General features: G+C 47.3%; 4 protein-coding genes across 4 annotated transcripts; all 4 read right to left on the reverse strand.

The window, feature by feature from the left end:
* Positions 1-1435: 1435 nt before the first annotated feature.
* BKA67DRAFT_529746 (S-adenosyl-L-methionine-dependent methyltransferase) lies at positions 1436-2602 on the reverse strand (the record flags this gene model as incomplete). The annotated part of the gene is made up of 1 exon (XM_046099122.1): positions 1436-2602. One exon carries the CDS (start codon positions 2600-2602, stop codon positions 1436-1438), a length of 1167 nt encoding a protein of 388 aa, XP_045963734.1.
* A 2144-nt stretch (positions 2603-4746) lies between these two features.
* On the reverse strand, positions 4747-8667 carry BKA67DRAFT_509119 (uncharacterized protein; the record flags this gene model as incomplete). Its single annotated transcript, XM_046097216.1, has 3 exons — positions 4747-5486; positions 5556-6281; positions 6435-8667. The coding sequence occupies 3 exons, from the start codon at positions 8665-8667 to the stop codon at positions 4747-4749; spliced, it is 3699 nt and encodes a 1232-aa protein (XP_045963735.1).
* A 1734-nt stretch (positions 8668-10401) lies between these two features.
* On the reverse strand, positions 10402-12066 carry BKA67DRAFT_545056 (uncharacterized protein). Its single transcript, XM_046101308.1, has one exon. It carries the CDS (start codon positions 11783-11785, stop codon positions 10718-10720), a length of 1068 nt encoding a protein of 355 aa, XP_045963736.1. The 5' UTR covers positions 11786-12066; the 3' UTR covers positions 10402-10717.
* A 1057-nt stretch (positions 12067-13123) lies between these two features.
* Positions 13124-14356, reverse strand: BKA67DRAFT_652831 (uncharacterized protein; the record flags this gene model as incomplete). Its single annotated transcript, XM_046106236.1, has 2 exons — positions 13124-13313; positions 13383-14356. 2 exons carry the CDS (start codon positions 14354-14356, stop codon positions 13124-13126), a joined length of 1164 nt encoding a protein of 387 aa, XP_045963737.1.
* Positions 14357-14734: the final 378 nt, after the last annotated feature.

A 14734-nucleotide genomic window follows, 5' to 3' on the forward strand; every position in this document is an offset into this window, starting at 1 on the left:
TCGTCCTAAAACCCGTGCAGTGATGTAGGCAAGGATAACTCATCACTTCTCCGAGAAACTCCATGGAATACCCACAAGCGTGACCACTAGTTTACCTGCGGCTATCTCCTCTGTCTCCACACGACCTTTGCGATATCGCGAAGTGCCGAAGCCCTACACACTCCTCACTTGAGGGTTGCATCGGTGAGAGAGAGGCAAGCATAGGACCATGTGGTTTGTTGGAAGCACATATGGCCCCCCCGAAGCGTTCATGAAGCTCTGTAGCTGTACTGTATACAGTGGATAAGCATATTTATGGATAAGCGCTGCATTTAGATTGTCAATCCCACGTGCTAGGTCCAATTTCGTCTACCAATTCCTGACCTAAAACGCGCAGTTACGTGGCCACCGTTGATAGGCACGACTATGAGCTCTTCTACCACACCAGTATCGTTTTGTCAGTCAAAAGAACGAATCAACAGCGCACGGCAAAGATCCAACAGATCGGATCATGCATGCATTTGATACTTGCGTCACTATTTCACGATCCTGCTTGCAGGTCTATTTTGCGTCCGTTGTGATGTTAGGAACCTGCTTAGATTAGTCAAGGGAAGTTTGATGTCAGTCGTGCGAGGGAATTGTTCCACCATAGCATAACCAGCAGGCTGTATTTCCGTGTTCTTGAGACGTTGTAGTCGACAAAGTGCTTTTATTGACATGAGGTAAGGGATCAAAAGTTTCTGAACAACAGAGATATCATCCACCAATCCTTTGGGATTTGACTTGGTGCGTGTCCACTCCTTACATTACAAGCTGTAGCTTACTTTCTAAGAATTAAAAAGTGATGTTTTGAACTCGATCCATCCATGACTCGGGATTTTCTTGGTAGGAACCGAACGACATATCCTTGCCGACGTTTCTCATCTCTTTTGATTACATGGTGTATTAGTACAGAGAAGATTTGGTTTTGATGGACACGATGCTCGTAGTTACATTCGGGCAATCATGGTCACAGAGACCGTCATGTCCACTATCTTGGTTGAGTGCTGGAATGGCATGAGAACTTGATACCAAATCCGTAATTGGCAGCTGCATAGCTAAAATCAAATGAGGTGCAGATACCGGTGAATGACACACCTGGGTGATTTGTCGGGTACCGTACTCACCAACGGGATATTGAGCCGACCGTCGATCTCGATGGGTGCTTGTCGTTATAAACAACGTTGCTATGATAGGCGTTACCGGTGTACGACTGTATAACTTAGGAAGTACCGAAACGCACAGATTGAAGATACGCGCACAAATTCTATGCGATGGTGAGAAGGCATCACTTATGTGACCGTCAAACGATCAAATCCGGACTAGGTGTTCTACTGAAAGTCGAGGCTCGACACGATGGTCATATATAGGGCACGCGTTTTGAAAGCTAGGTTCTCGACTACTTTCTTTTCTCTCTTCAAGCAGCGACTTTTTCCAAGACAGCGAAGAACAGTGGCCCCCACCGTCCTCTGCTCGGGTGATCCGGTAGAACAATCCAGCCGTGTCTCGTACATTCGGCCCACTCCTCAAGCCCATATCCAGCCAAGTCACCCCTCCTGACTGCTACGTTCCACCTGGTGCCATACTTTTTCTGCTCTTTTGCTACAAGCTCTATGCCCTTCTCGATCACTGCGTCATTTTCTTCGTTGCTCAACGAACATGTAGCGTAGAGAACCTTACCGCCGATCTTTACAGCACGCAGGGCAGTCATAAGAATGGCCGCCTGTATTTTCGCGATCTTTTTGGACTGCCCGGAACGCCATGAGGCCATCTCATCAGCGACCCTACCCCCTCTTTTTGCCTTCGAATGTGCATGGAGGACATGCCTCTCACTTGAGCATGGGGCATCCAAGAGGACTTTATCATAGCCTCCAGTCCCCAGCGGTAGCGACTGCGCAGCATTGGGGCTGGTCGCATCCAGCTTAAGCACCTTGACCTCGCCAGTATTGAAAAATTGAGCCGGCAAGTACGACTGTAGATTGGACGCGAGGCGTTTGTTTCTTGCGTTGTCGATCTCATTGCTGTGAAGACAACCACCGAGTAGTGAAGGGGCTGCCGGGTCAAAGTTTGATGGGCGCAGTAGCTGTGCTGCAGCTAAGCTCTTTCCACCAGGCGCAGCACAGAGATCCAGCACTTTGTCGCCGGGCTTTGGAGCCAGAATACTGACTGCAAGCAGTGAGGCCGCATCTAGGTTCCAGTGTGTCATTAGAGGAGTGGTCGTTTCTTTACTAGATATAGCTTGTGGTGCTGGGAATGGTGCTTCAGAGGCTGAGGATTCTGAGGTCTCTGCTGTGATAGACCTTTGGTACGAGATTAGACGCGGCTCTGATCCTGGTGTTATAAAATCATCACCGGTTTCAAAGTTGATTAGTTGCAGGTCATTCATGTCGTTCTCTGTGAATGTGCTAGGTATATTGTCTGATTCGTAACGGTTGATAAGCACAGCGTACCGGGTCGGCGCTGTCAAAGCGTGGCGCAATGAACCCTCCCATCTTTCAACACCGTACTGTGAAGTATATGTCCGGTTGAATGAGTCCTCCACAGCCTGAACCTGCTTCAGTTGAGCTTTTGTTAGGGCAGGCATAGCTCTTATCATGGGCTTTCTCTCGCCTTGGTCAAGGAAGACTCCGAACGCAAATTCGATGGCGTGTTAAGTGTTTGTTAGATTCGATGAAGCCTCTAATCAAGTTTGTTACATACGTGATCAACAAGGAAGGTAATAGCTGTATACAAAGCTCAATTTTCAACAGTTGTGCTAAACATTTAGTGAATAATTACTGCAGCTGCTTGCCGGTCCGGAACAGCCCTTAGCAGATGGCATGGAGCTCAATTTGTTTCCTATCACTAAAGCTCCATCTCGAGTGATTTATTCCATGTGTCGATTGATAGTAAGCATTCATCCCTGATCGTGGCGTACAAGCATTAGAGCTTCACAAGAACTTCTCAACATTGTCAATTCACACATAAGGCGATACGACCTTCCCCGGTATGCTACTACAAACAAATGGCGATTTGGATGCTCCATCTTGAGCGTATTCAAAAAGACCTCAGAATGTGAGCAGTCTGTTCCTACTAATCCCATACTTGAAGTTGGTCTGCACCTTTTCGAATCGCATATAGCCGCAAGTCTCGCTCTCGGGATGATTCATTGGTGCTGCTAGGCTGACAAATTCTTATCATACCTCAATTGGTTGGGGCAATGGTAGAGAGCTTGCTGATATGTACGCGTGATTAGCAACACCCCCTCACCCTGGGGCAAGCCATCCGAAAGCATTCATTCAACAAACAAGTAACTTACGGGTTGGCGAAGCTAGATGCTGGCTCAAACTGTGAAGAGTATTGAACACACGGTGGCAGATGTAGCATTCATAGCCATCCCCATTCCACGAGCGGCTGTTTGCCTCGTATGCTGTAGAGCGGGGGCCATTCAAGCATATTCTTGGAGATAATACCACAAGGGTTCTTGGAACGCACAGTATTGTAGATGCTGTCACGATTGAGAGAAGGGGCGCGGGGGCAATTGCCGCTCTCAAGGTGGTGGCAGACTGGTTGCAGTGGCGTAAGAAGCCTTACAGAAGGGACAGGTCATGTTGGCGCCAACGTGGGCGCATGAGTTTCGATGCTATTATAGCGTTTTAGTAACTCAAATGTGCTTCATTAATCACCGTTCCGCTGAGTGTGACAACTTACCATACGCAGGCTGTTTTCATTCATGAATCGTTTATGGCACTCACCACAGTAGAGACACTCGTTGATCTCGTGTCGGTCGCGCTCAACTTCACTGCTGAAGCCATCACCACAAATATGACAGTTGCAGTACCAGTGATTATGGGCATCCATGTGTTGGTAAAGGGACTTCTGAGTTGCAAAGAAGCGCTCGCATGTATCACACTCGTTTGCTCGAGGACGGTGCATTTTTGCATCCATGTGTTGATTTCGTGAACCAAAGCTGCCGAACGACTTGTTACAACTTCCAAATTTTGTAAGTTACATGGTGGACGAGCGTTTTGCGAAAAAGAGTAAGTTGATCCGAGATTTACTTTCATGGGAGGAGGCCGGGTTTGTGCCTTCTCACACACAAAGGCAGCTTTCGTCTGAGTGCTGTGGTACTTGTGTTGTCTTGGTAATCAGGTGGGAACTATCAAGAAATAGTGCAGGTGTCGTTCAAGTCTCAAAAGCCTGGTCTCTTGCGTCAGATTTTGAGAAGGGGTGCGGTTTCTGTGGCTGACACAAGATGACCAATTCAAAGCTGGGGCATGCGAAGGAAATGCTCGTTTGCAGGCAACTGCCTGAAATTGCGTTTGTCTAAGGAAGATACCACCAATGCGGAATAACTTGGTCAACTGGTTGACTAATTGGTCGAGTCAACAATGAAACGGTTTTGGCCCAAGGCAGTGGGACAGAACAAGGTTAGAACCAATGTGAGATTAAATTCAGCGGCCCGGTGAAATAAAGCAAGCTCTGTTGGATGAAAAGTATCGGTGCGGCCCAGTTGAAGCTGTCATCAATTTCTGGTATTTAATTATGGATAAACGGGTTGCATAGCACTAATTAGTCGCAGGCTCATGCAAGTGAAGAATAGTTTCAGGATGTTACAGCCATGCAAGATGGGGTGTATTTCCAGCAAGCGATGCACAAGATACATGTGGGAAGTTATTTCTGACGAGGTTACTAAACTACAAGGGTATATAATCTGATGCAATGACTTCATGATCAACTGCAAGCTCTTTATACTACATTGCTTTTGACACCACTACCAAAAACTTCGTCAGTTCGAGACCTACGATTCCACACAACTGTACCATCGCTGCTACGCTTGAAGTACATGATGCGATGCTGGGGGATAAACTCCTCATCTGTTTGTTCAGCTTTCCATTGGTCCAGGGGCCTCTCTTGGATGCCCAAGAATCTGTCTCTGTAGCCGACAACATAGTCACCACTATCCATTTCAGGGTCCCACCTGATGCGGTTGATGACATCGGCCGACGACCGAAACCTGCCCGCGTAAGAAAACCTGATGGGCATTTCCCTCTCCAATTTACTATGCTTCTTTGTACTTACTGTAGCAGCCTCATCGCCAATATCGTCAAGAGGAGCATCTTCATCCTCCTCATCATCTTCGGATTCGTCTTCTCCGATAGTGTGTTCGCCCCATTCGCGGTGATCTAGCTTGAGATTGCCTAACTCGGATTGGTTGATGATTGAAGCACTCATCCAGGAGGACTTGGTGTCGAAATATTTCTCGTCACTCCTGATCTGCTCTTCGAACTTCTGGATTGCATTCAGTAATGAGCCATATGTGATTTTGAGGTCATCTTTGGTGAGGGTCTGCCCTTGAGCAGCTACTGGTAAATCCAAGCCCACGAGGTAGCAACCCTGATAGTCCTTATCGTCCGAGTCCGAGTCCTCAGCCACAAAACGTGCCGGCCACGTTCTGGCATGGAGGTTCGGAACCCGTCGCCCAATGTCTGCGTAGTGTGAGCATGGAGTTTTTTTTTTTTTTTGTTGTTTTCAGGATTCCAATCAACCTAACTTACCTACAAGTAGCATGACACATCTTGATTCCAGCCAGCCGACAAATTGACTTCCTTTTGCCAGCGAAACACCCCAAAATTGTACATCAATCTTGATGTAGCTCTTGTATGCTTTTAGAAAAGCGTTGTAGCTGTTGTGAAGTTGAGAAGGCTCATCGCCGAGAAAAGATTCCCACGTCATCCCGTCGTAGGATAACATGCGATTTGCCTGCTTGAACTCCTCTGAAATAGTTCGAACTGAAGGCGTGGAAGCAGCGGTTGCAACATTGAGACTGGGAGAGTGGAACCCCAAAATAACCATCGGCTCTCTAGAAGTCCTTACAAACCGCAGGTGTTTGTGAAAGAACGGGTCGAAAACCATTTGATTTGCCCAATCAAAATTTGCGTAGTGGTTGAAGAATGTTTGGACAATCACCGGTACGGGGACCGTCCCATGATCGCGAGATAGAAGCTTGCAAACCCGGGAGAGCAAAATAGCAATATGGATGCCTCCGAGATATCCGAAACGAGCTGCATAGATGCCACGTTGTTTTGCCCAAGTCTTGATTAAATAAAACGCTGTCTTGAAGGCAGCGAAGTCCGGGATTGTTCGCCGTAGGTAGTAGAGATCTCGTGCAGGCTTCAATTTGGCCAACATCTGCACTGGAAGCGAAAACGCAGGGCTATTCGCGGGTAGCTCCATGGCCCTGGGCCAAGTTTGAGCTACTATGGCTGAAGGACAGTATTGCACTACATTCGGGGTTAGCGATTGTTCATTTGCGAAGGGTCGGGATTTCTTTGGGATATGTGAAACATTATAAAGAGCTAGATCGCCTTGGACAGGCAATATAGGCTTGATAGAGATGCTGAAAAGGGTAGAAATAAGGTTCAAAATTTGCTTACAATCCATCTTGATCCCTCCCACTTCCAGCTCAAGCATTGTTCCAGAAAGGGCATTGACCTTTCTGAGTACCTTGATGCCCTTTGATGAAGCCTTCCGCAGTCTCTGGGTAGCTAAGGCAAAGAAAGTTTTGGGGCTTATTGAGCCAATGCAAAGACAGTCCACATCAGAAGCTGCAGTCCAGACACCCAAGCCGTAAGAACCAACTGGCACAAGAACAAATTGAACACCTATACGGCTGGAAACCTCTGTGCGTGTATCAGTATCTGATAATGTGGCACTGAGAAGTGCCAACGCTTCCTCCCGCTTATGAAATTCTGTTACCTCGGGAAATATTCGACGGCGAACAAGACAACTTCTCAGATCGGAAACGTCTGATAAATCTTCAGGCACCGCAGTCAAAGCAACTGGAACCACGAGCTTCGACAAATCATTTGATAAAGCTGTCGAGAACTTCGACTTTATCTCCATAGAGCAACGGATACCCCAGTGGTCACTCGCATAACTGCCTACGCTCATCAAGTTGGCATCTTGGACGTTCTGAATATCCTTAAGTTGCTGACCGAACCTGTTGAAGCCGTTGATAGAGAATAAATTCCCTGGCTTGATAAGTATTCTGTCATACCGCTGAGGCCGGTTGTTAAGACCACTACCCACAATAGCAGCGGCGAGCGGGTTGCGGATAGGGTCGAAAGTAGCCCCTTCCTCTCCTTCGAAAGGCTCAGCATAGTGTCGTTGAGGCTCTGTGGCTTGTGATGTCTCGACATTTTCAAGGCGTGCTACTGTCCAGGCATCAGAGAAACCGGACTCAAGTAGGTACGTCTCCATGTTCGCAAGGTATTTTGCAGTTTGCTTAGAAATGGACTTCTTTTCTAGCGCTGCGCCAATCGTATAGGCACTAGTGGTAATGTTTAGATCTCCGGCCAGTATCGTGGGATTATCAGGGTAGGTACTGGAAAGATGTTCCAAAATAGATTGCAATTCTGACTTCTTTGCGGCCACTGCACCGTCTGTCAGACCACAGGTAAGGTGTACCACGGCCAACACAGCCGGTGTGAACATCTCTCCATCTCGCCTACCGATGTCATCGAACTTGAGCACAACGGAAACCTTATGGCGTCTGTTGAACGAAACCCAATCCCATGTGAAAGACCACTTGCTTAATACGATGACATTTAGATGGCTCGGCAAAGGATCAATCTCTAGCTGGTCAGGAGGTCCGTGTGACACAAACTGATACTCAGTTCTGATATCGCCATTGCGAAGAAGATAGCATAAGAAATCGTCCGTGACCTCTTGAAGTACAACAACGTCAGCTAGCGCTGATTGGTCTAGCAAGTTACTAACAATAATGGAATACCGTGCTTGTGATGGCGGGTACTCAAATTCAGCCAGGACGTTGTAGGATGTAACCTTGAGAGTATCGATTTTGCCAGCACCGGGTGTCCCATTGCTGGTGGAGGGTGTCAGAACCTGCTCCCATGTATTGCTCTTTGCTGAGAAATACAATGGATGCCGAAGTTGTGATCCACTTCCAAGCCGTGCCTCAATATCATGACGTTCCGAGCCTCTTAGCAATGACCTCATCTCGTAGAAGCGTGAAGGAGCTGGTAGCTGATGAAGCTTGAAGTCCTTCAAACTGATCGTTCCCCATAATTTCATTTGGCTTGTCGATTGGCCATTCACCTGCGTCCGATCACGCACAAGTATACAAACTTCGTCCACATCCCACTGGATGGGTGGAATCAAGCCTGCTTTATCGAGCAAGAACTTATGCGGTGCGGCGTTAAGGTCGTCACTCTGGCCGATGGTCATATGCATTTGGTATTTGTCTGCCTGGTGACCCAGCGCTTCCAACATACTCTGTCGGAAATCATTTAGCCTTGACGTGTGGGCAATTTCATTATCGTGGATGAAAACCGTGTTGTCGTGCCGATGATGGAAATAATCCGTAGCATTGAGTGTTATCGACAGGTTTTGTGTCTCAACTTGCATACGTTGGTTCTTTTGTAAATGTATAGAAATGAGTTGTGCGGCTTTCGGTAGGCTATCTGTCTTTACAAAGGGGTATATGAGATTGACATGTGGAGGCCACTTCTCGTACGCCTTGTCATACAACATCCGCAATTTGTCGACTGACTCCCAGTAGTGCCTTGGTGGGATAATACAGAGGGCCGTCTCATTGGATCCAATCGCCACAAATGGCGAATCTCGTGCCGTCTCTGTGGTCGCCATGATTCTTGTTCAATGTTTGTGCTGTATTAAGATTTGGGAGTTTGAAAAGGGCAGAAGTGGAAGAGACACTGCGCTAATGACAAAACAACAAGTTGAAATGAATTGATATTGCCAAAGAATGGTCTTTGTGAATGGAGGGATGATAGAATTATACCAAACCGGGTAACACAAGCAGGAAAACAGCGGAGAGTTATAGTAGAGGCTCAATGCTACCAATACCTCATTTGGGGAAGTTGTGGATTTTCAGTAGTGCTGCACTCCAGCCGCTAAATTGGTGGCGCTTCAGGGAAGCGGTGTTGCGAGGGCCATTCCATTAGGACAGCCCAGGCAAAGGCTCAGCTGTACAATGAGGCGGAGTATACTATGAGTAATGAACCGTACTTTGAGATGTTCTTAACTTCGAGCTCATTCGTCCAGTTAAAAAAGCTGGTTCCGGGTGTGTTTCCCGCTGTGACTCACGGTTTCTCATTATGATTCATACGCTAGTGCCGGTCATATTTCGTATACACAGTGCAATGGTCGAGAACCGTGCGTTGACATAACTTCCCATAATTATGACCTGCTCTGTGGAACAAATTGATCGACTGGGGACTTCAATATAAAAAAGCAGGAGGGAAGAATGATGATGAGGATAAGTATAATGTTATTGTGACCTGTACGTGCCAGTGCATCCCCACTCTCTTCCTGGTTATATTTAACTGCCTTCTGCGTTGTCAGGCACACACAAAGTCAAACGATAGTTCATATTGTTGTCAACAGTTTGAGTTACCCGGGCACTAGCTATGCGCTCATGGGCTACGTTCATTAGTTAGTTGTGCAGTACGCAATTAAACGGGAGAGTTATCATTGCACGACTAGTTCAAATGCTCATAATTGAATGCATAGTCGCTTGAAGTTCACATGGATCTACATATTACGACAAAACTGTGGTCCATATGATTGTTGAACGTTGTCCCTGCTGTTTTAATAGATATCTAAAGGACGCATGTAATGACAATGAAACAATCGAAAATGTTCTTCCTAAAACTGGCCATCCACATGAACTATGAAGCCAGATTGCCTAATGCACGAAATAGAAAGATTCCCATTCAGTGTACTACTAAATTTGTGCGCCCGACTGGTTGCTCAGCGCCTGTCTACGACAAGCCATCCGCCTTATTTAGAGGTGATCGTTGTATCTGTCAGAGAAAATAATGTTGCGCAGTCCACGACATAGGGGTTTACATACTTGGACGACAGGGTAGGAATGCAATACTACCCGGCTATAAGCAGATTTAGGATAAATCCATTTCGAAGTCATTTATACATGAGGATGCACATATAAGACGGCACCAAATTTCGACGAATCAAACGAGCAGAGAGATGTCCATACCAAGGGAGCTGCATATTGAGGCATTTGTCGTGATTTCGTCTGGCCCGTGTAACTATGAACCATGTGGTCGTTAAATGATCCTATGTCAAGTCGATACAGCGTACTTACGGTTGTATACAGGACGATTGGCAAGCCGCCGAGTACCATATCAACTCAAATATTAGTGACCTAAGATTACGATCACGGTTTAAGATTTCATATTTAGTACTTATTGTCATCTAAGCTCTTAGAAATCGGACTAATTTGATATGCTGGCTTAGTTGACGGGGTTCGGTCAATTCTCAATTTGGATTGGCAATATTTGGATGTATCTGCACGCCATAAACCCATACAGCTGGTAGAAACTATGCAAAGTGCTATACGTATAAAAATAGTGTATCTTAGGCGAAATTGCTTCACGCACCCGTGTGTAAACACGATATCGGTGTTGTTTCCCGTACACGCGAAGTACTCATGCTTGCACAGTGTCGATCGTTACAGCCTAGTCAATAGCCTATAAGTGCTGCATAGCAAGCAAGTTAACTAACCTACAATACTTGGGTACATGTTCAGCCTTTTCTGTGAAGGCCTTTTGATTGATTACATACATGAAGAGAGAACCCAAAGACATACTTATAACCCATTGTAGTCAAAAGTATGAATCTGCTCAATCTGACTACATCCCGGACAAAATCCACTTTAGAAATCTGGGCCCCAGTCAACAATGGATAGTCCTTTTCCCTTGGACTCCATAATACACTCCAACTTATCTTCGTTTGTCACCCAGCCATGGCGCTTAGTCGCCACGGCGTACTTGATCGGATCCTTCCACTCCTCCCACCAAGTCTTTTCGCTCTGGACTAGACATCTCCGGCCAGGCTCCCCATTTTTGGCCGTGGCAAAGGGCCAGACTGCTTTGACAACTTCGTACTTGCTTTTGCCGGTAAAAAGCGTCGAGACACTGGTGAAAAACTTGTTGACTTTGTCCGGGGTCTGTACGATGACCTTTGAGTGGGTGACAGGGAACGACACAGTCACCACACCCTTATATTGTGTAGTTGCCACGAGGCTGCGAATCTGACCCTCTAGCCAGTTGGTGTCAAAGTTCGCTACCACGCGCTCTAACATAAACGATTTCACATTTGCGTCATCGTCAATGAAGCGCTGACACCATGCCTCAAGCCCGCCGTCCGTGACCTCGGGTTTTAGAGATGGTTGTTGACCCCCTCGGTATCCCATCTCGTCCTTGTTAATAAGGCGGAGATAGTCCATGCGATTGTTGGGATTGTCTGGGATAAGAAGACTGAGAAGGTTTAACTTGATGCTAAAGTCCACCTTCCTGCCACGGTTCCCAGTAATTGAAACTTGTGGCTTTGGCGGCACGGTAGCTAGGTTTGTGAGCAAGGTAGACAACGCTTTCACGTTCTCCGACAGATATGTGGCCTTGCTGGTGATGGTTGTAGTGTCAACAGACAGGTCAAACATGGGGGGCGAATACTGCCGATAATCAAGTACCGGAAGACCAGGATAGTATTGAGGACCCTTCGCAACAAATACTTTCTGCTGATCTGGCGGGTTACTGGAAGTGCTTGAATATGGCGGTAACTGTACAGGTTGTGAAGAGCTAGCGACATGGTCCTCTACACTGTCGTCCTGAACATCAGCGGCAGGCGGCTGGCTGCTGGATGCCGACGCATCAGATGGTCGGTGCACAACACCCCTAGCCCGCTGGGCCTTTTCGGCCAGAATCGAGTCCTGTGTATCCATTGGGCGAGCTGATCTTGGTTGGAAGTGTATTGGCAGGCACGTGAGGTGAATTGAATCCCACGGCTGTGCCCCTCAGCTCTAACACCGAGGGTTCGTATGGATCAAGCGAAAATAACTATTGGAGCAATTCTGAGAGCTCAATCAACTGGAGGTAAAGTTGGTTGGAAAGTGAGCTTGGTCGGAAAGGACGAAATGCTTGCTATAAGGACGCGTGATGTCTGAAGAAAACGTTGCGACGTGTAAGGCTGAAGCTGAAAGTGAGAGTGACTGAACAGAGGCGCAGCTAATAGCTTTTATCTAGCTGCCTGAGAACCACAGAGTCGTATGGTAGGTAGCCGGGCCCGTGCTTCGCTGCATAGTGCTATTGTAGGCAAAGTCTCCAAGGATTCAGCTGCAATCTGGCCAATCACATGATGCGCTGAACCGCAGTTGTTAACATTAGTGTAGTAAGACACCTAATCTAAGCCCCAAGATCGGCACCTTTCCATTCATTGCTGACTCCGCCCCAATACTGGTTGGCCATTCCCCAAAATGCCACGCCGAACCACTTTCTCGCATGGCCAATGACAGAGCCCGGGAGAAGAGGTTGATGTTTCTTCTGAATTGCTCTTAGAACTGAATTGTCATTATCGCCCGCCTTGGTTTCACAGAGACAACCTTATTCATTTGAGTACACCGCTTGGCTTATGGCGGGCAGCATGGTAGGCCAATAGTGTAAGCCTTCCGGGCTTACGTTGCACTTTAGCACATGGTGGGATGATGCAATTGCTTCTTGAAACCACTAAACACGCTGACAACACAATCCGTTGCAGCATATTCAGAATCCGACAGAATTGAAAGTCTGAAGTACCATCTTTTGCCGTGACGATGGCCTATTTCTTGGGACGACAGGGTTGTACTCATCTTACAGTGATCATGAGAAGTCATTTTCGCATTTCGCTCAATAGAAAATCTGGTCTACTGTCACATTGTTGTGAGCCAGTGAAGAAGAGTTATTCACATGGGCAAAGATCTGTGTTCCGCAGCAGTATACGGACACTATTGCGTAGAACGTTAGTGAATATCATCCGGTGTCGATAGTGATCACTCACCTGAGCAGCCACATGGTCCACAATAGGTCACTACTGACATGCAATACATGTGCCAATGCTGGGCATATCAGAGCCCACTGCGTAGTTTCTGTGTGCAGATCACGGTCCTTGAGATATATTGGCCGAATTGGGTTATAATTGACTTTGTTTACTTTCATGAAACGCAAGATTGCGTCACAGCTTGAGCATGATCGTTATTGTTGTGCATGCTGGGAAAGAACGAGACAGAAGCCATGCTGGCCACGTCTCAGACAAACCGACCTCGCATAACTAGTCGACGCCAAACTGCTTCTTCATCTTCATCTTGACCACTTGGTGAAATTGGAGCGCTTTCAACTGGGTCAGGGTTTTCGCAAAGTTCCAGGAAGTCTTGTGCCATACCCTCGCCGCCAGTAAAACCCAGGTTCAGCAGCGTATCTGTTGGAATTGAGTCGTACCTAATGCGCTATTAGTATTACTTCTTTGAGGATGTAACAGAACAGATATCACGCATGAAGCCCTCTTACCATTGATTTATGTCGGGGAAGTCAAAATCAGTACTTTGAGTGCCCGTCTGCACTCCAGATATGTTTCGATTCACGAGCAACTCATCAACACTCTTTGCTGGATTATTTTCTTTGCTGGAAGACTGGACCTCGGATATACCTCTTCCATTTTGGACCGGAGTGCGTAATAATGAGCCATAGTCATGCGTGAAACTATCTGGCATGAACTCAAACGGTAACGAGGTATTGTTATTAGCAGATGTCGAAAAACTATGCCAATCCGGGGTTTGTGTTATATTTTGAGAAGGCGAGGGTCTTTGGGTTTGGCTCAAACCATCCACATCAGCGTGGGAGGATCGCTTTCGGATATCTTCACTGAGAGTGTATATGTCGCCTGGATTTTGTATGGGACCATGAGGATTCACACTAGGTGACGGCTTCGACGTCACTGAAACTGTGCTCCTTCTCGAACGACGGCCGTGGCTCTGCAGAATTTCACCATCACCCGTGCCTTGGTCACCTTTGTTGGCGGCCGGAAGATGAGCGTTGGCCTGTGCTGATGCTTGGGTTTTTCGAAGTTCATCCAGGCTCGGCAGCTCCCCATTATGTACAAATTTGCCGAGCCGACTCTCGTTGAATCGATTGACTAGTTCTGACTGATTGTCATTATTCTTGAAATAGTCCGCATTCGAGACTCCAGTATCGCCGGGCATGCCACTGGCAAGTAATTGGAGTACCACATCCTCAAGATCTGGGTTGGCACGTAAGACTAAGCCCCATAGTCGCTCGCCAAACTGTGCGGTGTACCCAGTCCGAGGTCCACGCTTGCGAATTGGTCTATTGTATGTGCAATCTGTGCCGGCCCGCTCACATACACTGCACTTTGGGATCGCGTTGTCGCAAGGCTGGTGCTGCACATTGCAACGATCGCAGGCTCGGCTAGCCTTGCGCTTCTTCGATGCCCGCTTGTCCCCATCGCTCTCCCCATCACTCATGGCTCATCCACCCGCCGCAAGGGTTTCTTTCGTGCTCCTATAGCTTGGTTTACAGCACTCTGCTCTGGGAGAGGCAAGACTAGCTGACGAATATCTCAGCTGGTGTCTGCGGGAATATTGGTGACTAGATGATGAGTGCTGTAAGCATTCGGCTCATCCAATGGCCTTAATTGTCCCTTTGACGAAAGACAGCGATTTCCGAGGCTATCTGGGATGACGATGAACACTGTTCCGAGCATCTGCAGCCACAGGGGAAATGAATGCGCTATCGTCTGTAAACTTCAGCAATTGAAGGTTTGGGTGGGGCACCCAGCAAGAGGGGCTTGGCTGTGCAAACTCAACTTATGGCACGAACGGTCTCGGACTATAACAATCAAC

The sequence above is a fragment of the Truncatella angustata genome (assembly GCF_020726525.1).
Source record: "Truncatella angustata strain MPI-SDFR-AT-0073 chromosome Unknown BKA67scaffold_1, whole genome shotgun sequence".
Lineage (NCBI taxonomy): Eukaryota > Fungi > Ascomycota > Sordariomycetes > Amphisphaeriales > Sporocadaceae > Truncatella > Truncatella angustata.